General features: G+C 45.7%; 1 protein-coding gene across 10 annotated transcripts in view; it reads right to left on the bottom strand.

The window, feature by feature from the left end:
* The window catches only part of LOC135247782 (SRC kinase signaling inhibitor 1-like), a 150,514-nt gene that overhangs the window by 47,753 nt on the left and 77,761 nt on the right, over positions 1-25,000 (bottom strand). For all 10 annotated transcript variants that reach the window (XM_064321610.1, XM_064321609.1, XM_064321613.1 and 7 more), the window contains exons 2-3: positions 19,811-20,118; positions 13,402-13,428 (exon numbers count right to left, since the gene is read on the bottom strand). In XM_064321610.1, coding sequence (XP_064177680.1) covers positions 13,402-13,428; positions 19,811-20,118 — 335 coding nt within the window. The remainder of the gene's footprint in view (positions 1-13,401; positions 13,429-19,810; positions 20,119-25,000) is intronic.

Consider the following 25,000-nt stretch of genomic DNA (forward strand, 5'->3'; position numbering starts at 1 on the left):
TGGTTTCACCTTATTGAAATTTACACTCTCTTTACACATAGCCCCGCCCCCCCCCCCCACCCCATTTTATTGCATCATAACGTTTGGGACAAATGGCTTCACAGGTGTTTCTGATTAGTCAGGGGCGTTCCAGAGCTTTCAGTATCTATTCTTGAATCTAGACATGTTTAATTACAAACGTAAAAATTATGATGCACAAAGACAAATGAAAAAAAAGTATGGCTTTGTCCCAAACATTACGGATACACTGCATTTATACAGCACACTGCTGTACCAGTTCCAAGATGAGCAGACACAGTATGCTGCGGTGGAAGGAAATGAAGAATCTTAGTAATCTCAGACATAACAAACAATAGCTCACAGGACACTAAGCTCTTGCATAAATATCAATCAGTATCTCACAGACTGATTTCTGGCAGGACACAGAGCTGCAGCTAATAGAGAATCCAGTCCACTTGCTACTCTTACCTTGACTGCCAGCATCTTCTCTCCGATTGGTTGGACCAGCTGCTGTTTGCATCAAGTACCAGGAGGCCCTTATGATTCTCAGAGCAGCTAGACTCCCGTGTTTCTGTGTTGCCGAGGGTTACCTGCCCTATCGGCGTGGCCGTGAGCCGGTGCGGCGACGCTGATTGGCCGACGCGGGTGCGCGTGAGGCGTGCGGAGCGGTCGCCGCCTGCGGGACGGTGTCCTGTCTCTGCCCAAGCTCCTCTAAGAGTGCACTGCCTGTGTCCCTCCCTGTCGGTCTGTGGTGTCTAGCTGAATGTGGGCGTGCTCTGTCCTTCTCTGCTGGGGTGGGGAACTGGATATGAGCTTGATGGGAGGAAACAGCTGTCCCCATCGCTTTCCTACCCACACACCACCACACACCACGGAATCCCCACCCTCTTCTTCGCAATTTCACGGGCATTACACCTCCCAGCCATCGTGGCATACCGTTCCAGTGAACGCTAATTCGTAGAAGGTCTCCTGCCCTCATTGCAGTACATGACCAACAGTTTCCCTGAAGAGAAACGCACAAGAACCCTAGCGCCCTCCAAAATGACTCACATCCTTAATGAAGATGAGCCGTATTCAAATATACAGTACAGATAATGACCTATACTGTATGTTCAAAACCTTTAAAAATATTTTATACTGATGCAGTCTCTCAGAGAAAAAAAAGATATTGTTTAAAAAGTTCATTTTTCCCAAAAACATAATAAAAACACAATGACTTAAAATGTAATATAAATCTGTATTAGCATCCTTAAGTTCATTTAAATCTTAGGGAACTGGGTTGTGGCCCCTATTTCACTGGGGTATAAAAATGAGGTAACATGTAAAATTCATGTATCATCCATCACCATGGGAAAAGGCAAAGAAATCACAAAAAACAAGACAAAAAGTTGTTGTCCTTTACATGCCTGAAGGTGGTTAAAAACCACATTTTTTAAAAAGTAAAGAAGCCAGTATTTAGTCACCAATTAAGGATTTTAAACCAGCAGAACAGTGGCAAACATGCCTGGTACAGGACATAAGTGTATCTTTCCCCAAACACAGTGAGCCAGATGGTTTGATCACAACTGGACTTTCGCCCCCGAGATGCATCTACAAACTTGGTTGCACCTTGGAGACAAGCCTCCAAATTTACCATCAGACCAGATACGCCCATGCCAAATGTTTTTCTGGAACGGATGACAGAAAAAAAGCCTCTATTGAAGGCAATCAACAAAAATAAGCACATGGAATTTGCTAAAGGACATTGGAACATCCATTGGAAGTGGATTTAATAGCCGATGTATTGAGCTTAGTGGCCATGCACACCATTGGTGGGTTTTGCATTGCTTATGTTGAAAAGCTGATCTTGTAAGTCATACCTACATTTAAATACACAGGTGGATTTTTGATGCTGTGGGGGTGTTTTTCATATGCTGGTCCTGGGATTAAGGTCTGGTTGTTAAGGTCAATGGAATCACGAACTCCACAAAGTACTAAGCCAAAAATCAGGGTACCTGGCTAGGAAGCTCAAACCAGGTCATACATGTGTCTTTTAGCAAGATCCCAATCATACTACCTTAACATCAACCAATTGGTTGACTGACACAAAATGATTTCTTTGCAATGACATTGACCATGTTGCTTCCAAACTTGAAACCGATCAAAAATCAATCAGGTTCAAGTCTACATCCAAGGATCTGATGTATCTTGAAAGATTTTATAAAGAAAACTGGTTCTCCGCCTCAATATGTCTACCAATCTTGTAAAACAATGTGCGGATAACAAATAATGTTATCCGTACAAAGGGAGGGTGAACAAAGTACCAGGGGAAGTGAATATTTGAGACATATTTTTGGGGAAATAAATGTGTGCTCCCATTTTTAAAGAAGTATAATTTCCATACGTTTGAGAAATATTTTAGATTTTAGATTTCATGGCATTGTATTCCGTGAAACACTTTGAATAAATCACAATGATTGTTGCACATCTTCCCCCCATAAAATTACTTCCATTCACTTTTGCATTACTGTATTTTGTCACATGGGAAATGGCACTGCAAATGTATTTAGCATCAAAATAAGAAAACCTTGTATCTTATGAAAAAGATCTATCCACATCATTGCAGAAGACATGAATGTACGTGAGGGATTTTACATAACAAAGCTGACGTGTATTGCTAGTCACCCAAGTCAATCTTGTTTGCCTTGTTATAAGGAACTGCACCATTGTACATGTATTCTCCACACACACACACACACACACACACACACACAGGTATCCCTCGTTCAATTCAATGTGAAATGATACTGCAATATTTCCCCACCCCATCCCTGCACTTCTTGGTAATTTGTATTTGTCCTAATACTGTAGCTTATTCTTCTGCCTAGTTGGCTTTGCAGATGTTAGGCCAGAATAGCGTTCATTGTTCTCGGCTAGAAATAGCTGTACAAAATAAGTATTGTACCTTACTGAACCCATGTTCAGCAGTTGTCTACGGCCATGATATGCACTTTTTTGTACGTCGCTTTGGATAAAAGCGTCTGCCAAATGAATGTAATGTAATGTAATGATACCACCCAGGTGAACAAAATGTTTTTCATCCCACTGATGAAAACAAAGATAATCTCAGGAAGCCTGGCGGTGAGGAAAGACTACTGACCAGAAAAGCACAGACTCTGGCAGGAAGAGAAAGGAGGATCTGAAGATCCAGAACTGCACAATACAAACTCAGCCCTTACAGAAGGCACACTGAGGGGCAGAGGTGACACCCCTCTAATGAAATAAGAATCTTCTCTTGGTACAGCATGAGATCAGCAGCAGCCACAAACACAAGGACAGTGGGACAGCAGGAGATCCCAGTTTGGGCTCCCCTACTGAAGGTCAGTGTTTCTCAATGCTGGTCAGTTTCTGGACTGCTGTTGTCCGGTCACTCGCTAGATAGCACTCAGCGTACTGAGCACTCCGCTTTTCAGAGGTGGAAAATCCAGGTTCAGAAAGTAAAACCCAGTATTTTGTTCCAATCATCTGGATTTCATAATTACCATAATTCTTCAGCCAGGAGGTAGAACGCTACTTTGTGAAATCAGCCGGCTGAGTTCATAGGCAAAAAAAAAAAACACATGGCACTCCACCTCTGCTTCTTTCTAACTAGCATTAAATATCCTCAACAGAGGACAATGACAGATAATGGGATTGAGCATATGAACAATAAACAAGCAACAGGAACTTCATGTAGGTGGACACATGTCTGGTTCTTGGGAATATTTTCCCACTACCTAGATAACCAAACACAGGCTCTCCAGATGATTTAATGAATATGACTTCTGAGAGTGCTGGAATTGCCATAATTAAATGTGGTCTACTGCATTATATTCTAAAATAAACTGCCAAACCTGGCCATCACAAAATATATTCTGCCCATTTATTACATAAGCGTAAAATTGACCAAGTTACGCCCCTTCCAGCACAGTCTATGCGCAATATCCTCTGCCTTCTACATTCAACAAGCCCCCAAACAATAACAGATTTGAAACAGTGATACGATACCTGCCCACAGGCTAAAACACTCTGATAGTGCTGGGAAATGTGTTCTGCAGAACACTGAGAACTCTAAGCCCCTTCAAATGTGTAAAATTTCCAGCTATTTTCTCACTCAAGCTGCAGAGGCCATTTTTACACCCAGCTGCACGTCAACAATACGGCAAAGAAAAGCAGCGGCACCTGCCCAAAATGGTTTTTTATCAAAATCGGCTGCCAGCAGCCTCTCCCAAGATGCACCGCCGCCTATGTGCGCCACGCTGCCACCTAATGGTGAGGAGGGCAATGAAGCCGTGCCTGTTAACCTCTATTTGTACCAAAATAATATTCAAGAGCCTTGTCCCTGTACTGTTGCAAATGGCTGAGAGAGCACTATTCTAACTCCAGGTTCAACCAAAAGAGCCAAGAGAGAGATTCCAATTAGACCGGACCGGGATGGAGGGAGTTTTAGAGACTCAATGTGAAAGGCTGGATATATGTCCTAGCTTATCTGGGACACAAAAAAATGAGGGAATTACAGACCACAGCCCTACAATCGCTCCTTCCACTTTGAGCAGCAAGAGAACGACTTTGTGTTTCAGTATCAGTACTTGTGTGAGTCTGCCTGTGAAGAAACTTAAACAGATGCAATTTTCCCAGTTATGTTAAACACAGCTGTGGAGCACCTGGGGAAAGGGCAGCATGAGGGGGTGAAGGGTGAGAAAACCTGCATTGCATCAAAGGACACAGCAAAGCACTGAGAAGGAGATGAAGACTGGAGCTACAGTGTGCTGCAAGGAATTCTGCTACAGAGACAAAGATAGAAATGCTGATGACCTGAATGCCGAATGTAAGGGAAATTGAACCTACACCGATCAGCCACAACATTAAAACCACCTGCCTAATATTGTATAGGTTGCCCCTTGTGCCGCCAAAACAGCTCTGACTCGTCGAGGCATGGACTCCACCTCTGAAGGTGTCCTCTGATATATTTGGATTTCTGTATATATTTGTATCTACTGTATATTTGTATCTGATATGTTGTATCTACTGTAAATTTGTATCTGATTGTGTTACTTTGTTGTCTTTGATGCTGCAACAGTGCAAATTCCCCCCGGGGATTAATAAAGTACACTACTACTACTACTACTACTACTGATTACATTATTGTTTTTTATTACATATGGATTACATTATTGGGAGTTATTACACTATTGGTAGTTTATTACATTATTAGTTGCTACAGGGCTATAAAAAGCTAAGATATTGTTAGAGGGTGAATTATTTCCACATGATCTTAAAAACTCTTGATGGGTCAGAGCTGTTTTGGCAGCACGAGGGGGACCTACACAATATTAGGCAGGCGGTTTTAATGTTGTGGCTGATCGGTGTATAATATGTGTAATAATACATGAATCATTTACTGAGACATACCAGACCATGTTTATACAGTAAGATAGGGAATATGCTCAAGTGTGCATCGGCAGCTAATTGCCTCTCCATCCCCAGCAGAATAACGTCCTCCACCCCAGCCAATCAGATTTCAGGCCTGGCCGCCCCACTCCTCGCAGTCACAGAGACGCACCCCTTAGCCAGAGCTCCTTCCTCATCACGCTGACTGCGTTTGATACTTTCAACTATTGGCTCCTCCTGTTCTTCATTGCAGAGATGGCCATCTCAGGCTCCGCCCTCACATGATTTGCCACATATCTTGCTGACCAATCCCACCAGGAGTACAAGCCCATGTGATCACTCGTCTGCGCCACTACAGCACCTCGCTGGCTGGCTTACCAGCCTGCACCATCAGGCAGCTGGCTGTCCGCCTGGTCTTCAACCTCGCAAAATTTGCACGTCGTGTCACTTCTGAACACCGACCGCTCACTGGCTTCCAACGGCTCCCCGCATTCAATTCAAATCCAATTCAATTCAGAATCTCTCACCCCGACATTACCGCTCTGTGAATGGCACAGCTGCTTCCTATCTTCAGACACCATGCAGTCCGACCAGACCTCCCCGTTCGGCTTCCTCCTGCCAGCTGGCCGTCCCTGCGCTCCAGTCTCCCAGCAGCTGATCCTCACAGCCTCAGCCCTGCCCTGTCCTCAGCCCCCGATGGTGGAACCACCTTCCCCTAATCAGCCACTCAGTCCCTGATGGTGGAACCACCTTCCCCCAATCAGCCACTCAGCCTCCGATGATAGAACCACCTTCCCCCAATCAGCCACTCAGTCCCTGATGGTGGAACCACCTTCCCCTAATCAGCCACTCAGTCCCTGATGGTGGAACCACCTTCCCCAATCAGCCACTCAGCCTCCGATGATAGAACCACCTTCCCCCAATCAGCCACTCAGTCCCTGATGGTGGAACCACCTTCCCCCAATCAGCCACTCAGCCTCCGATGGTAGAACCACCTTCCCCCAATCAGCCACTCAGCCTCCGATGGTAGAACCACCTTCCCCCAATCAGCCACTCAGTCCCTGATGGTGGAACCACCTTCCCCCAATCAGCCACTCAGTCCCTGATGGTGGAACCACCTTCCCCCAATCAGCCACTCAGTCCCTGATGGTGGAACCACCTCCCCCAATCAGCCACTCAGTCCCTGATGGTGGAACCACCTCACCACTTCGAAATTACACCTCAGTCTTTCTATTTAGCCCATTGTTTCTATCTGAAAAATGAACTCTTCTCTCCTTTTAGCACCTGACAGTGACACTTATAACTGTACCAGTCTCTAGCTCTTATGATGTTTGCTTACCATGTAAAATGCTCTTTAATCAGTTGTTTCAGCTAAAAGAATCTTCTAAATGATTAAGTGGCTCATAGTGAAAAGCATATAAATGCAGCATTTCACCTTGTGCTCATGATGCTGTGTAATTATACATAACTCTTCTTGCCATTCTGAGGTCCACTAGCTGAGTGGTACAGTAATCATTGGGGGGGTTGGGGGGGGGGGGGGTAGGTTTAGGGTTATAATTCAAAACTACACAATATGTGGAGTCTGAGACATTTGTTTGAAGCATCTATTTTCTTTTATTTAATGTTATCCATTACAGGAATGGGGATGATGGATCGCACGACAGGAAATGGCAGTCAAAACTTTGCACAGTGTTTGGAGATGAAACTCCATAAGGCTGTAATGACAACATATCGTGCATATATGTGCTGTATGTAATTAAGCAGCAGTCACCCCAAACAGGAAGGAAGCAGAGAGCGACCCCAGATCATGAATGGCCTGGGCCAGCTGGCACTGGACGTTCTCTCAGGGTTGCTGCAAGGTTTTTGGTTTTCTGCACTGTTACAGGCAGGTGCGTGGAGCGAGGAGGTTATGCAGGAGCAGGAAGACGAGCCTGAACGCGGTACCTGCATCTCGGCCCCCTGTCTCTGACTCTCTCTCTCTCTCTTCCTCTCGTTCTCATTGGCCTGCCTCTTCCCACATTGCCGCGTGCTCCTTTCTGATTAAATGTTTGTCTTCCGTTTATCTCCCGTCAGACTCAGACACAGCGCATCAAGCTTTTATCTCAGTCTTTCAGGTCAAAACCTCGCTCGGGCTCAGAAAGCTCCCCAGGAGAATTGCCAAAAGCTCTGCTATTCTGTCACCCTCTCGACTCTGCCATTGCCAACTCTAAACAATGCACAGATATAAATAGGCCTTTTCTTCACCTGTTGCGGCAGCCACATCGTCTGTTTTTGGAACAGCATCTTACTATACACTCCGGAGCAATAAAGCTGGCCAAGGATCTGGTCTTTTTAGAATAACGTGCTTTTCAACCAGTCTGTGCTTCTATCCTACCTCCACTCTTTCTTTGTCCCCTGCTTGCAAAGCCAGCATGGATCCCTCCCTCACCAGCCTGCATCTTTAACGGAGGGAATTATTAATGCATGGAATAAATTGGCCAGCCATACAGTAGCAGGTAATGTGCTGATGCGAATCAGACAGGAAATGGCAGTAAATAGTTCCTCGATCGGAGGTGCGGAGAGAACGGGTCAGGCCGACTGAAATGGTCCGCGATCCTTGTCATAAATTTACTTTTTAATGTGCTGATGAACAGAGGGTGGTAGCAGAACTGTCTGAATAAAGCCTTTAGAAACCCTTCCCTCCTATTTTCCTTTCTGTACCTCTCTCAATAAGTCCTTCTCGGTCTGCGGTTCTCTCCGTCTCCGCCCCGCTTCCAGGATTAGATGCTGGAGGCGGCTCTTCTTCTGTAAGTCTGGAGGTTTTGCTCAAAGGTACACCGTGTAACAATCTCACACAGAGCAGAGGGACAGAGCAGACTCCATGTCAGGAGCTGGTTATCCCTTTAGTTCATCAACAAGAACCTTCCAGGGCAACAAGTTCTCCCAGACATTTCCCAACCACTGCCTTGTTCCTCTATAAACACTCAATTAACTTTAAATTAGCACTTACAGGCACAATCGTGCTAAATTAATTGACTTCTGAGGGTACCCGAGAGACTGAATTACAGACAGACTTATCGTACCATGATGCACTGCTTCAAAAATGGCATCATGGTATATACTGGGCCTTTGGTCCTGTTTATTTTCAATAAGTAAACCTTTGACAATCTTTATTGTGTCCTAATTTTCATGCTGTCTACCTTCTTGACTTGTACGAGTGTGTGTGTGTGTGTGTGTGTGTGTGCCTGTGTGTGTGTGTGTGTGAGAGAGAGAGAGAGAGGCAGAGAGAGAGAGAGTTACTGGTGTTACTGGTTCTTCTCTACTCACATCTGAGAGGGCAGTAAAGTCAACAGGCTGTGTAACCTGCTTGAATCAACACTAGCACTATGGCAGGAGATAAGCACAGAGGGAAGAAAAGGACAGAGCTCATCACAGCAAATAGCCAGAGGCGGACCGAGGTAACGCGGAGTCTAATTTGGAAGTCGACTGGGCGCCACAGCGTTCAATGCGGCATGTGCTCCTGGGCCGCTGGTAATGCAAACGATTTTGCTGCTCCCAGTCAGTCAGATCATGTTAGGCTGGCTCCAGCTCTGCGGCAGAAACGGGGGATTAGAGCCCTGCGCATTCCCAGCCCTAGCGCTGTGAAGTCTGTCTCTGCTTCACAGCTGTCCCGCAGAACGATTAGGAGCACAGTGCCGACTGTGAGACCCGCAGCTCACTGAAATGTAGAAGGGGAAGTAAAGCCGGCACAAAATGGCAAAGGGGGAGCCCTGCAATCTTTAGCACCTACAGCTCAGCAACAGACACTCGTCTTACCCACAATGCTCTGTTTTTAATATGCATGCGGCCTGCTTTCAGCCCTGGCCGGCCTTATCAATGTTTTCTCAGTGGTACAGACCTGGAGCCGGGTTGAGTTCTGACATAAGCCACAAGGCACAGGTTAAATTTCTCCTGCGCCTCAGTGGATCGAGCCACTCAGTCTGATTAATATTTATGGAAATTCAAGCAGAGAAGTAGGTAAGCGAACTGAACAGGCTCTTGAAAAATCAAGTATTCAAACAGCGAACACATTTTTTTGAGGGAAATGGGGAATAAAATAAAAAAAAGATTTGCTGACACTAACTAGACGGCAGGGTTTCCCTCAGTTCTGAACCCGCGCCAGGAGACATTCTGAAGAAACTAAAAGGAGCTTTAATTACGGCGTTCCAGAGGCACACTACGATCCGAACGTAAAATATTACATTTTTTGGAAAGTAGTTTTGAAAAAACTGGATTTTTTTTTGAAAAAATGACAAGCTCACAACATATGATATGACAGCTTTCAAGCGGTCCCTCCCAGGCAGACTCGTGCCAAAACCTCCCAGGACTCTTTATTATCTGTATTTTCTTCAGCCATCAAAACCCCAGAGGACGGGAGCGACCGCCCACTGATTCTCAGGTCGTTACATTACATAACAGAACATTTTGTTTGGCAGACGCTTTTATCCAATGCGACGTACAATAAGTCAACATGCGTGCTGAAACATCGTCGCATTTAGCATTTAGTGCACGGAGAGTTGTTTCTGCAGAGGCTAAAGAGGGTATTTTTGTATGTACACATTTTTATATTTCACTATATATTTTCAGAAAAAATTATTTTCTTCCCATTTTAAACTGTGCACCTTTTAGAGGTGAGAAACTGCATAAAAGTGTGTGTTTCCATGGAGTTCTGCAAGACCGCATAATGTCTTTTGACTGTGCGTTAGTAGCTATATTTACATATGTGTGTCTGAGTGGACATATCTTTATATATCTTCATAAATATTTATACAGTTAAACAGATTACTGTTTTCACTCTTCAATAAACAGAAGATTTTTGTTTTCCCTGACACCTCTTTAGGAGACCTGTTCTAACCAGCTACTCCCACCGTGGCCACCCTTATGAAGAAATGTGCTAAAAACCCAACATGTGCAGGGTATGCGTGAACTATAAAAAATGACATATAAGATTATAAGAGTAACTATGGTAACTATGCTATTTCAAGTCACATTTTGTTTTCATGTGTGAAACTAGTAGTTCACGTTTAAAAAATTCAGTGACATGTGAAAATGTGAAGATGCAAATGATTCATTTTCTTTGCTCTTGTGAATATATTATACAGCATGTGGAACATGTTTAAATGTGGATTTTAAATAGGGAAAATGGGAAAATAAGATAAAGGGGCTTTTGGTCGCTACGTATACGTTGTTAAAATGGTGCAAGAACCGGGCTGGGAAGGCTGCTCCTGCTCTTCGGCCACTGTAAGGCGTTTCAGCACCTGGGACAGCAGCAGCTCCACATGCAGAACAGGCGTATTATCTAGTACTGCCAGCTCGCCCTTTCGCTGTGAGCCTGGCTTAAACTGTCACTCATTTCGCATTTACTTGGGCAATTGAAATGTCAGCAAATATTTTGCCCTTTTAAAAAAATCTAGTTGTTCCTAAATAGAAGCGTTTCCTTTGTGACTTGTTTGTTGCAGGGTTTTCCAAGTGGCAGCTTGGCTCTTTTTTGTTTTCCATAATAACTGTTTAAGGCATCTGCTTTGTTGGCCGTGCAACTCGTTGGTATTGGCTCCTTCGGTACGGTTGTGCATTTTTCAGTACAGTTGGCAGCCGTTAGCATGCTCAGCTATGGGCTAGTGGTATCAGCCCCAGTGATGCTAGTTACTGTAATCATGTCTGCTGTAAAGGCACAGCTTGCCCTGTGAGACACTGTGAGCCGTGTACAGTACTGGGATATCTTCAGTTTTGTGCTTTATTACTTTGTCTTTTCCTGGTTTCCAAGTTCGTTTTGACCCCAGGAAGGGGTCAGTTGTTATACATTTTGTTTTATCTATATTGCTAAGAGTCTGTTTGCATGAATGATAATATTTTGTATTGAGTATTGTGTATCGACATAAAAACAATTGAAGATGTTTATTATATTTGATCAAAAATGTGAAAGGTGACTTCAAACAGAAGGGATACGTTGTAACAATTGACCCCTCTGTCCTTTTGTGACTATGGATAGGATCAGTAGTAGCAGTCTTTTTCAAAGGTAAAATAAAAGTCTAAGGAAACTAATTATTACTTTTAGAAATTTGTCTGTGTTCGAATGAAAGTTTTTGTCCACCTGTATTGGTAAAAAATGAGTGGACACAGAATCCAGCGAGATTGCTTTTTTCAAATTACTGTGGTGTCCAGTTTCATATTCCAGCTCACTTGTTCTAGTTGGATCCAATATTATCCAATATTAGTTTACTTCCAACTTCTGGGAGTCGTTTTAATCATTTATGCACCAGTTCTAACAAGTACCCTAAGTACACTTTTTCATTGAATAGGTTATATTTCATCTTTCTTTGTCTTTTTGGCTGGACCGCAACAGCGGGGCCAGCCCTACAAACGCGAATGTCTGTGACTGACTGAGTGACTGAGTGAGTGAAGTTACACCATTGGTCGGCCGAGTTATGATGTTACACCATTGGTCGGCCGGATAATGTGTGTTAGGTCCAGCCATATACTAGGTTTTAACCTGGTCTTGTTTCTAGTAGCTGCCTTGTTTGCCTGTTATAACCCGCACTGCACATTTTTTTTCCATCATCAGGAAGAAAATTATGCTTGACTCACAAATCTTTGTTCGTTATTAATTGTGCATTTAATGTAGCCTCGGCTCTCCCCTTTGTGACACAACCAACTCCGACTTCCATGGTTCTCTGGCTCCTGCTACCTTCAGGGAACCACTTTGACAACCAACGCTAACATCTACTGATAGCCAAAAGATAAGAGATTTTAAAAAACGAGATATATTATGATTCACTCACGACACAAGACAGCAGCTGGTAAACAACTCGGACATGAAAGAGCAGCCTCCGAATTCAGACGATCGATGAACACAGCATGAAACAGTCAGGAAGCCTGTCCATTGAAATGTAATGTGCAGTAAGAGGGTGTGCTTAATGGTCGGCAGCACCGTAGTTGGCAGCACCGCCCAAAAACTCGATGTACCATCCCACAGTTGTCTACGACAGGACTGTCTCCACTAGCATGACTTACGCATATTATTACTGTACGCTCTACTCAAGACAGACAGCAACGCTCTTAGCCGAGATAATGAATCTGCAAAAGCAGCAAGTGATTGCCACGCTCAGTCAGCAGCTATCCGGCATCATGCATTACAAAGGGGGCGAGGTAGATAACAAGCATCACACCTCCCTGCAATTAGGCGCAGTCAGCGTGTACTGCAGGCGCACTGAAGGAGGCAGGCCCGCCACACGGCTTCTCTGCTAATCAAGCCGAACATCTGCAACAGCCTGGAAGGTGCAATGGCGCTGACTGACAGAAGGTTAGCTCAAAAACCTATTGGTTTCGGAACACGTCTGGGGTGAGGCTAGGTCCCAGTACCGCCGAGAAAAAAAAAAAACACTTCCCAGCGTGGCGAAGGGGATGTTGTCCCGTAAGAGAAGCTAAAGTGATCTCATGACTCACTACGGCCATTGAAATATCCCACGGCACTTGTAATCATCCACTATCTAATTATCCCACTGTTTAATTGCCTAAATAAATCCTGCCTTCTCCACTCCAGCTTATGCACGAGGTGAACACAACGTAAGCGCCGTGCATCGCCCTTGTGGCTTCCGCAGACTGCTGGTACCCACACCACGCTATAAAGCAATTTGGGATCATTGACTTTAAATACATTACTCATTCCTATTAGCACATGAGCCATCATTGATCATGGTGCGAATGAGAGAATAATGAGATCAACCTGCTAGTAAACTCTTGTTAATGACAAGGCTCGTCATTATCATGTTTTGTGTTATGATGATTATGATGGTCTCACATCATTTCAGCCAGGTGTTCTGGGGAATAGGCCAGGAAAAAAACTGCTAAAGGTCTATTTTCAGCAACACTGCAAAGCTTCACATGCATCACTCATACCCTGACACATTATCAGACACACAGTTACAGATGCATTTGACTCACGCACAGTAAGACACCAACACTCACAGCACTGACCTTAAAGCTCCAGTAGTTTGGCTGTTGCTGGGGAGAGAGAGAAAGAGAGGGAGAGAGAGAGAGAGATAGAGATTGTTAATTGCTTCGGCAAAGTTGTTAAATGCAGTCATGCCAACAAAACGTTATTGAATTGACCTGGAATTAACTGAACTGAATCAAACTGAGGAAGATGAAGAGCAATGATATCCCTGAGAGAAGGGAGAAGGAGACAGAAGGAGAAACAGCCGCTGCAGTGCCTACAATGTATGCCCTATCCTACAACCCCATCCAACTTCAATGAGCTGACAATTAAGGAGTAACCATACAGGTCAAGAGGATGGTTCGAGGGACTTTCTCCAGTCCAGCAAGAGGAAGAAAAGACAGAAATTTGACACAATTTTCAATTATTCACAGAGAATAGAAAAAAAAAACCACAGCAAGCAATACTTATGGTAATCGTTATCAGGGTAATGAGAGACATTATTACTTTATTGTTGTTTTTAACCGTTTCTCTTGAAAGGGGGGCTTGTTTGCAATATTTATAGTGTTGACATCCTCACCAAAATCACAGTCGCTCTCCCCTTCCTGATTCCAGCACAGTCTGCCCGGCAGTGATTTATAGGAGGACTCGGTGAAAAGACAGGAACCGATTTAAACGTCAGCGCATCTGAAATGTCGGCCGTCTTTGCGAGTCTCCCGGCCATCGGAACGCTCTCAATGACCCGAAATGCGCGCATTAGCACAAACCCAGAGCGCACGAGACGCGGGCGAAGCCTTTCCCCGACATAAAAACGAGCCAGATAATAAACCCCGAGCCTCTATCCGAGGGGAAGAACACGTCCTGTAATAAAATGGAAATTAATATAAGGGTACGAAATCCACATATTTCAATCTCATCTGAATACGCGCTCTGCCGAAGGAGCTGGCCCTGCGGCCGTGCTCATTTTCTCTCTGGTTCGCAGAGAAATCACCGGATACACCGAGGAACAGTTACTGGGGAAATAGACCGTTGCAGACATTTACTGTGTTAGAAATACAGTAATACATTTTTTTTTAATTACAGCGAAGCACATTGTAAATGGGTTTCTCCACATGGAAGATTTTTCTCCGTTTAAGGCGAGGCATGAAAACGTATATCTATGTATATATCGGAGGCACGTGAAAGGTATCAACGCCCTGCCTTAAAGTTTAATTATCAAAAGCAATGTAACTGCATTTAGTCCTCGTTTTATATCCACTGCAATAAATGCAGAAAAGGAAACAAATAAAATCACATGGTAAAAGCAGTTTGTGGACTAGGATTTAAACTGATAATCATTTTCGCGTTTTTTTTTTTGATTTGCCATCTGAGTTTATGGACAATAGCACTGAAGCACCATTCAGAGTTAATAAACTGCATATTTTACAGTAAAATTAACCAGACTAGATAAATGACTAGCATTCATAACTGGCGTATAACACATTGAATAAATACAAAGTTTTTTTTTAAAAAGTCATTAACAAATACATGCTGCAATTTTGTTGCATTAAAATTTCAATGGAACTGAAGTAATGTATTGTCAGTAGACTTGGGTGGGTGTTCTGAATCCCAGACAGCAGAGTGATGCTGTTGTTATGTTCTTGATTGAGATTCATTAACTACATTACCATTACCCTCATCACTACACAAACAGCCTTGCTGCATAACTATATAATATTCACAGCAGACCCTGAGGTAAATCACCATGGATAAGGATGTGGAAGTGCAGAAAATTGGAACAGTAAACAAATGCCTCTGTTTTTTCACACAATAAACACACATCCCCCAGTAACTACCGTGTGGAGGTTTCCCCAGAAAACCAGCCCAGTCTGCACATCTGCAACCCAAATATTAGCCTTACAGATCCATACAGATTTCCATACTCCATGTTTGCCTCCATAATATCAATACCTAGTCATGGAAATGAGTGGGCCACCTACTGAATGACCACCAGCTGTAAATGACTATGGTCCTAACTAGTGCACTAGAATTGGTGTCCTCACCAACAACACCAACAAACCCAGACATTGGTCAAAAGAATGAGAGAGACGCACAATCATGCCCATCTGGTAGTACCATCAAATATTTTAACATACTAGGTATACAAAATCAAAGGCATTCCCTGACATTCAGTCACACTCAAGCCAATGCACAAGCACATTCTTCTGCACTCCTGAAGTCCAGCAATGCTGAAAAACACTGTAATGCAATCACTCCTATTCAAAATATCTGTTAAAAGATGTTAACGAATCTACTCCCCCTGGTCCACCTAAACACACTATTTAAAACACAAGGATTAGAGTAATGGCCTTAATTGGATTATGTACTTTGCCATGATGGCCCCTATTAGTTCCTCTGGATATGACCATTTGTCAAATAAAAACTACTACTACTACTGCTGCTTCTATTACTGCTACTACTGCTACCACTACTACTTATTATTATTATTATTATTATTATTATAAGACGAAGAAAAATGAGAATCAGTAGAAGAAGAAGTAATAGAAGAATAAGTAAAAAAAGAAGAAGATACCACCGATTATCTTCATTAGTTTGTTTCCTTATTAAATCACGTTGAATATTTGGGAAGATGTAAATATCAACAGCTAAGCAGCTAACATGACCAACGCAGGACTGTTCACTCAAGCCAGATCTACAGTTAGCCATCTTATACTGACCCACGGGTTTCTCAAGTACCACGATTCCCCCACTGAAATACTCCAGTCAGTCCATGAGCAACAAGACAATTTATCAAAGGAAACAAAATGTATCCATTCACTCGCCAGTGGAGACACACAGTCGCACCTGTAATAACAGCATCTCCTCCGCTATCAGGTTTTGATGGAATCATGTTTTCCTCAGGAACCTGCGGGACGGGGCGGATTATTAACAAAAGGGACGCTGGGCTGGAAACAGCCTCAGAGAGGTGAGACCCGATTGGCTGACGAGGCTCAAAGGAACGGTCGTGGGGAGGCGCTCCCCACGGCGACCACGTATGTAAATCCCACGCGTGAGCCTGTGCGGCGAAGGCCCCGCCCAAACGCACCCTGCGTATGCGCCGCGCTACGCCATGCTACATCGTGCTACGTCGTGCTACGTCACGCTACGTCACGCTACGCCATGCTACATCGTGCTACGTCGTGCTAAAGCGCGAGGGGTTGCCGTGTACCCGGTTGCACTATGGAAAAAGCATGGCAGGGAATCTGAGACGGTGGGAAGAGAAAGGACAGAGAGCTGAAAGGACCCGGCGGGCTCAGGTGACCCAGATACAGAGCCCTTTGTGTCCCGGAGTGCCAGGGCCGAGCGAAACGTCCACCTGATCGTGTGTCGCTCCAGCCCGGCGAGGCCGCGCGGAGAAGCGCTCGCGTTACTCGCGGCCGACCGCACCCCCGGCTACTCGCGGGCGGCTATAATTGCGTGTTTGCGCAGACGGAGCCAGAGTAAACACATTCGCTTCCGTTGCTACAGTCGCTTTCGGAGGTTTAATTGAGGCTGCAACGGTAATTACACCGCACAATCAGACTCTGTGTTGTGTCGCAGATGTTGGCTTTCTTTTAAAGGACACCGAAGCAAGAGAAGAATTAGCACTGTACGATAGCGGCATTTAGTCAAGTTAGCTGTTTGCCACCAAACCACATTTGCTGTAATGTCCTCAATGAAAATGATTCATGCTTGTTTGTAAACATGCACAATCGCTTTCACATTTGAAGTATCCATTACACAATAGCTCAAATTTGTAAAACATACTTAAAGTGCTGAGTGTTGTTTTTTGCCTTGCCTGTTTTGTAAATGTATTTACTGTTTGTGTATGTGTGTGTGTGTGCATTCATGCGTGCGAGTGTGTGTCCGTGTATGTGTGTGAGCGTGCGTGTGTGTCTGAGAGAGAGAGGGAGAGAGAGAGAGAGAGAGAAAGAGACAGAGAGAAATTGGCACTGCGTGGGCATCACTCATTTGGAAAAGATACCCCCATCTTTCATCTCCTACTCCTTCCCTTCAAGGAAACCCAGCTGGAGTTTGAGCCAGCTGACACCCACCAGCCATCACCCACCAGCCAGAGTCATTGCCCAAACACATGTGAGTGCAGACTCAGACTCCTCTCCCAAACACATGTGAGTGCAGGCTCTCCCTTCCCCATTCCTGCCCTCTGGCACTTCATACAAAATATAAGCCCCGCCTCCCTCGCTGTCACTCCGCCCCCAGGGCTCCTCCAGTGGTGCAGGTGCACACTCACACAAGTGCACTGCATCCCACCTCCCCCCCATCCCCCCCTCAGCACCGGCATGCAGTCCCGTGCCTTCCCGACGGGTCCCCCAAAAACAGCTTTGCATTTTCCCCAGCGTGTCACAATTCACCCAGCACGCGACCTGTCAGCGTCAGCCCCCTCCCCCCCCCCCCCCGCGGCCTCCCGCGAATCAGGCTCCCCCGGTACGTATCAGCTTCCAAAGCCGCCATCCGTCCGCCGTAAACTCCGGCGCGATATTCCAGCCCCCGGGTTCCGCGGTCGAGCGGGGGGGGGGGGGGAGGGACAGCGGAGCGGCGGCTACCTGACCCGCATGCCAATCAGGCTCCCTGTCCCCACCCCACCCCTCCCCTCCCCACGCGGCCCCAGACAGACCGCCGGCCCCGCCGCCGCCGTCACCGTCACCGCCGCACCTGGACCGCCACCTGCACCGGCGTCCGCGCGCCGTCGCCGCGGGAAACGGCGGTCTGTCTGGGGCGGCGTCGGCTCACCTGTAGCGGCGGCTCCGCCTGGCTTCCCCCGCCGGCTCTTCGGCTTCCAGCAAATCGGCCGTCAGTCAGGTGCAGCCATTCGTCAGATCGCTCTGTCAGTCCCCCCCTTCACTTGCTCTCTTCTCTCTCTCTCTCTCTCTCTCTCTGTCTCTCTCTCTGTCAATCTATCACAGGCAGTGGCAAATATTTCTATAATTCATTAACACGCTGACTTATTAATGCCTTCATCGATTAATGAAGCGGATCATACCGTTGTCAGTTCATTAGCAGGCGGGCTGGCTGGTTTGTCCTCTCCCTGCCCCTCCCCCGCCGCCTCTCCCCCTCTTCCTCTGCATTCCCGCACAGCTGATCGTCAAAAAACACGGAATTCGCTGCCGTGGTAGCGGTTCCCCCGCCGCCGCGTTCCCCCTGATTCGGCTCGCTCTCCGTCTCCCTCGCGCCTCTGCCTTCCTTTTCCGCTTCTCTCCGTTCCTCCTTCTATCCCTCCCTCTTCCCAGCCAAACATTTGCTATGTGATATCACCGATTTCCTTATAAGGGAGGGAGTTGCTATGGCGACCGTGGACTCCACCTGTCTCTCGCCCGCCTTCTCCCTCTCTCTCTCTCTCTCTCTCTCTCTCTCTCTCGCAGTCACTCACTCTCGCTGCTCTCAGCTATTGTGAGGTGGTGGCGGCTTCACCACAGTACACACACAGAGAACAGGCAGCGGGCAGAAGAGAGAGAGAGGGCAGGAGGAAAGGGGGAATGAGAAAATGAGGGGAGGGCCAGTGTAGGGTAAGGACACGATGAGGACTGTCAATGGTCCTTTCAATTTCACAGAGGAATGAAAGGATGGGAAGAGGAATGTACACATGGGTTGGACTGAGGAATTGTATGTTTTCCAGGGCTTCGCTTGTCAAAAAAGGCGGAATTTTACAGAAGTAATTACATTTCATTCCACTGAAATGTAATATATAGGGATAATATATATATATACATACTGTATATATTAATATTTTACATTGGAAAGGCTATTCAAACTACCTGTAACATTTGTAGTAGTGCATCATATGTTAAAGATTTATTTATATATTCAAGAAAAATCATTTGAAATGTTATTTTCCTTTGGGCATTGATAGCTACCGTGCAGTGTTATTTTAAATATATTTCATTTACTGAAGACTCTGATAGATTCCGGAATAGAAACAACTTTATGAACATAAGGGAGGTAGAGTAGGAAACAGCCAACTGGTCTTATAATCTAAAGGTTGCAGGTTTGACTCCCGGAGCAGGACACCGACATTGCACTTGACCTGCATTGCTTCAGTATATATCCAGCTGTATAAATGGATGCAGTGTAAATGCTGTGCATTGTTGTGTATGTCACTCCGGGTAAGAGCGTCTGCTAAATGCCTGTAATGTAATGCAATTTGTGTCCCAAGGTCAAAGACACTATAGCCACCCCATTTAGAAGCGAAGTGCCAGAAGTGGTCGTGTGTGTGTGTGTGTGTGTGGGTGGGTGTCAGCATGGAAATGTGTGTGGTCTTTGTTTGAGTGCATGTGTGTGGGTGGTGGTCAGCATGAGCATGTGTGTGGTCTTTGTGTGAGTGCGTGTGTGTGTGAGTGTGTGTGTGTGTGTGTGTGTGTGTGTGTGTGTGTGTGTGTCTGCGTGTGTGTGTGTACAGACAGGCAGTGTTTTTACCTGCTCACGGGTGCGGTCAGGAGCCCCCCTCATGCTGCCGTGGGACTGGGAGGGGGACGGCGGGTGCTGGGGCGGGTACTTGTTCTTCAGGTGGTCCAGGAAGACGTCGCGCTTGCGCTCCATGTCGGCCTTCTGCAGGCTGCCGAGCGCCTCCAGGCTCTGCGCGGCGATGACGGTGTGCCGGCGCTCCGAGGTGTGCACCAGGCCCACGTTGGAGAAGCGGCGCGTGCCGTTCCCCAGCGTGCGGTACTCCCGCGGGTACTCTGCGTCGTCCGTCGAGATCATGTGACCTCCACTGCGCTCAGGGTCTGAAGGCGTGGGCGAGGGTGGGGGGGTGGGGGGGGGCGGGGGTGGTGGAGGATGGGTGGGGGTGGAGGATGGGTGGGGGTGAGCGGAGTTGAGGTGGGAGGAACGGTGGGATGGCACACAGCACCCGCGCACCCGCACATTGTTCAGAGTAACGCACGCACACACGGGAGAAAAGAGAGGGAGAGGGAGAGAAAGAGAGCAGAGGGGGTTCGACGTTAGACACGCGGCCACCAAAAGCCGGAAAGTAGGTCTGCATTGTTCTCTCGGCCTCCAAGTTAAGAAATGCTGACCGGATTTTCACAATATTGCATTTTTTCCCCCTTCTTCATAAACTGAAGCACATTTGACGCTTTCAGAAAATGGCGTCCATATAATTACAACAGACTAATAGGTACAAAAGGTGGTGACTGGCCCTATCCCCACCTTTTGTTCTCCTTCGGAATCAGCCATCAATCCCTCCCGGTGTAAAACTCACGTTACCTCACATTTCCACAGGCCCCCCTTTCGTTTTATCAAGTTTTGACAAACGCGCGGCCTCCAAAGAGCCATGTTTTTTTGAATCGCGTTCCATAATCCGTGTGTGGGATGCAAAAGCGCTGCTCTCGTCGGAGGGAAAGAATGCGCAAAGCGAGGCGAGCTGTGACACTGACAGGGGAGATCAATGGGCATTTAGAGCGAGAACAAAATGCAATTTGCTGTTTCGGTTACCTTGCTTTGGAAAACAGGGCCAGCTTTCTGCCCGGAATAAAAAACATGGCCACAGTTAATCTTCCGCAAGGCTGTTATCATATAGAGACGGGGAATTCAGGCCAGATTAATTCAGAAAGGCACAGTTGGCAGGACTAGGCTATTTCGCACCAGAGGAAAAAACAATTAAAATCTACAGAAATGAATCTTTTATTTCCCTTATTCCAGAATGGACAAAGGGTTACTCCGTTTTCTCGAGGGCAGTAAGTAGGTTTTGTGGACCACATTTAGGCAAATGTCTGATTTGACAATCCCTGTCAAAGGTGCTTCGAAATTGTCTTTATAATAAGTGTGAAATTGGAAAGGGTTATGCAATACTCTGGTCCCGGCAGCTCAATGTGTTGGCTTGTTAAATTTCAAATTGAGTGCTTAATAAGGGCTTTACTTCTCTTGCCAGGTATCTGCTACTTGTAATTTCTGAAATAAATGTGAAATTGAAAGGGTTTTGTGCTATGAAAAGGTAACTAGATTTCCTTTAGGTGCAACAATAGTTTGCAGCCATTTGCCGTGCCCTGAAATAGTATTTGCCCCCTTCCCGATTTTCTCTATTGTTGCATATTTGTCACACTGGTTTCAGACTTTTAGACAAAATGTAATTTGATAAAGGGAACCTGAGTTAGCACAATACATTTTTTAAATAATTATTTAATGTATTTAATGAAAGAAAGTTATCAAACAGTCATATCACCCATGTGAAAAAATAATCTCCCCCTTAAATTTAAGAATGGGTTGAACCACCTTTAGCAGCAATAACTGCAACCAAACGGTTCCTATAATTTGATATTGGTCTTTCTCTTCGCTGTGCAGGAATATTAGCCCACTCTTACAGTATGTGCAGTACTGCTTTAATTCAGACAAATTGGTTTGTTTTGTTTCAGATCCTGCTGCAGCTTTTCTGTTGGGTTCAATTAAGGACTTTGTCTAGGCCATGTCTAAACTTAAATTTTGTTTCTTTTCAGCCATTCAGATGTGGACTTGCTTTTGTGTTCTGGATCATTGTCTTGCTGCATAACCCATTTATGCTTCAACTTCAGCTCAAGGACAGATGACCGGACATTCTCCTAGAGAATTTTCCGGTACAGAGCAGAATTCATGGTTCCTTCAGTAAGGGCAAGTCGTCCAGGTCCCGAGGCAGGAAAGCATTCCCACACCATCACACCAACACCACCATGTTTGACTGTTGGTATGATGTTCTGATTGTGAAATGCTGTAGTGCAACAAATGCAATACTAGAGGAAAACAGGGGGAAAATACTTTTTCATGGTACTGCAGTTTTACTCTTACTATCTTTTTAACAACACACTGCACATACATTTATTTCAAACAGGGCTTTAAACATGTTCACTGTGAAGAGTTGTTAAATCCAGACCTGAATTCAGTTAAGCTCAATCAACACTAATGGCAAGCAGAACAGAAACAGTAAGACACAGTGAGAAACGTTGAGTGTCTGGGGATGACAGTGTTGGGCCAAGTACAAGCTGATGTCATACACACTTCATGCCAGGTACTGTGAATCAGCAAACAAGAATCAAGAGCTGTGATTGGCCGACTGAGCTAGCGATAGCGATGAATGAATAAACAGCCTGCACAGCAGTCAGAGACAGGGTTATGACTTCTCACCCTTCCGTATGTTGGGGACACAGTGTGACCATCTTGGGTCAGGGCCGAAGCCCAGAAGGTTTCACACAACCAAGAGTAAGCGGCACAACGTTATCCGCACACGCACACAGCAGAGCTCTGGTGTACAAACAGTGGCCTTTGGACTGACACGTGGAAAGCCAGTACGCTTGTGGCCGTAGGCAGTCCGGTTCGCTCCTGCAGAATTTTTACACGTGTTTGTGGGGACCTGAGGTACTACATTGATTTCTCACGGTCAGCTTAGCCGGGGTACGCAGTCACAGTTACTCTCACCCCGCGTGCCCCTGCCAAGAAAAGACGGCGAATGGCTGACATTGGCCGAAACGATACAGCAGCGTTAACAATAGCAAAATAAGCTTAATTGAGTCAAATGAGTAATGGTTAATGGCCAAAAAAATCTGTTAGCGCCGGGGGGGGGTCGGCTGGTGGCGTGACAAGTTCACCGCGCCTGAGCGCCGGGGCAGGTCTGGGGCGGGGGAGCCCTGAACACCACAGCCTGTCAGAGGACGAGAGGCCATCTGGCTCCCCGCACCGTGCGGAGAAAGGCCCGGAGAATCCCCCGCAGGAGCCTCATCTGTCACAGAGCATCGCCCGGCCCAAGACCCCGCATGTGCTGCTCACGCCTCAAAAAACTTTAGACGGGCTTGAAAATCTACTCCCGCACCGATGGACACTGTCAAAAATGTTCAGTGTCAACAGCCCATTGAGTTCCAGAATGTGATCTCTGCTTCCTACAGTCAATGCATAGTCAGTATGTGCATCCTGGATTTTCATTGCTTATTGTATTGCCTGTTTTGTGTATAGTCCACTGGTTTTCACTTCGTGCTATTTCAAATGGCAAATTATCTTTAAGATCTGCAAGCAGTAACACAAGACTCACATTTACAGTATATGAGCCATGTAAGACAGAACCTTGCCCAGTGATTAAATGTTTTTCACTCTCTACTTGCTTAAAAGTGCAAATGAACAGGTGCTTGTGATGCTATTTAATGTCTTATTTACTCAGATATTCATGTCAAGACAAGGGTTTTGGTCAGATTTATCATCTTTGAGGTTAAATGGTAAAATTGTCACAAAACCTCCCATATTTTTCTACCCTGGTGCACACTTATAAAACAGAACACCAATAACATGTAGGCTACATTCCATAAAATGCAATAACATTAATGCTGAGCATTTCCAAAATGAAAAGTCCTCTTGAAGCCATTGTAGATAATCTTTGCAATACATTCCATGGGCAATCAAGAGTTTCACTTCATCACACAAAGAATTATTGTCCCAGCATTGCCCAGGCTTTTGCTTAGGGCCAGATTAAATCCAAGCTTCAAGCCATTGGCTTATCACAAACTATCACATGTCCACTGCAAAAAGAAAACCTCTTCAGCAGTTAAAAAAAAAAAGACAGCTAGAAAACCACCCATTAGGGCCAGGTTTCAGATTTGGCATCAGCAAGGGGGTGCTGTTGACTTCATCTACAGACCGTGTAATGTACTCTGAGATCAGGTCCCAGGTAACGCGCGCGAGCGGTAGAAAACAATGGGATTTGTCATTTGTCACATGTTCCCTCCCTCACGCAGACAGCCACTCTGAGAAGCAGCTCCATCCCCACCTAACTATGACAACTATGATCTGTGAACAAGACAGGTCATTCCAGAGCACAGGCGTATTTATTCCAACGCGTCACATTCAGACAACAGCAGTTGTCACAAACGTCAAAACACACCTGCGTCTAATTTCACAGCATAGCTTCTCAGGCAGAGTCTCTCGGAAGCAATAGTGTGGTGGGAGGCGGAGCCACGGGGACACGGCGGGATGTAAATGGATGGGACGGACCTACTGTACAGTGCGGAGCCTCCAATGACAATCGCAGGCCGAGTTCCAACTGACGCCGAGCCAATGAGAGCCAAGCATCGGGTAGCTATACAGGACAACCACCCAATAAGAACGCGTTTTGCCAACCAAGTTCCAGGCGGCTGGACAGATGGGCAGTCAGCGAGCAGATGGATAAGGTGTAACAGCATCCAGGCAAACAGACAGCACTATCAGACACAGTCTAACGACAACAAAATCCAACCCATCCAGGCAGCAGAGGGGAAGCGATCACACCAATTTGAACACATATTTGAACCCTTTGAGCTAGCTCACCATTTTGTGGAAACAACATCACCTAAATTATTCCAAATTTAGATATTACATTCATAGATCCAGGAGCACTGTTTCATTTCAATGTAGTGGCATTGCAAATGTAATCCTGGCAGTCCAATTAATATCAAGTCTGAGAACAGATGCAGGGTCCCTTACTCTTGCAGAAGTGTTAGAAAATCAACCAATCAACTAAGAGCACCATCCATCAGGCAGCACCCATTTCTCAGCCCTGTCTTCACAACATCAGCACAAGAAAAGCCCAGTGCCTTTAGAGATAACAAATTCTGAAGAGCGAATATAGTCTATATGTTGCAGACCGTGGGCAGCTGTACAGCTCAACGCTGTTCCACC

Source organism: Anguilla rostrata, chromosome 2 (genome assembly GCF_018555375.3).
Source record: "Anguilla rostrata isolate EN2019 chromosome 2, ASM1855537v3, whole genome shotgun sequence".
Lineage (NCBI taxonomy): Eukaryota > Metazoa > Chordata > Actinopteri > Anguilliformes > Anguillidae > Anguilla > Anguilla rostrata.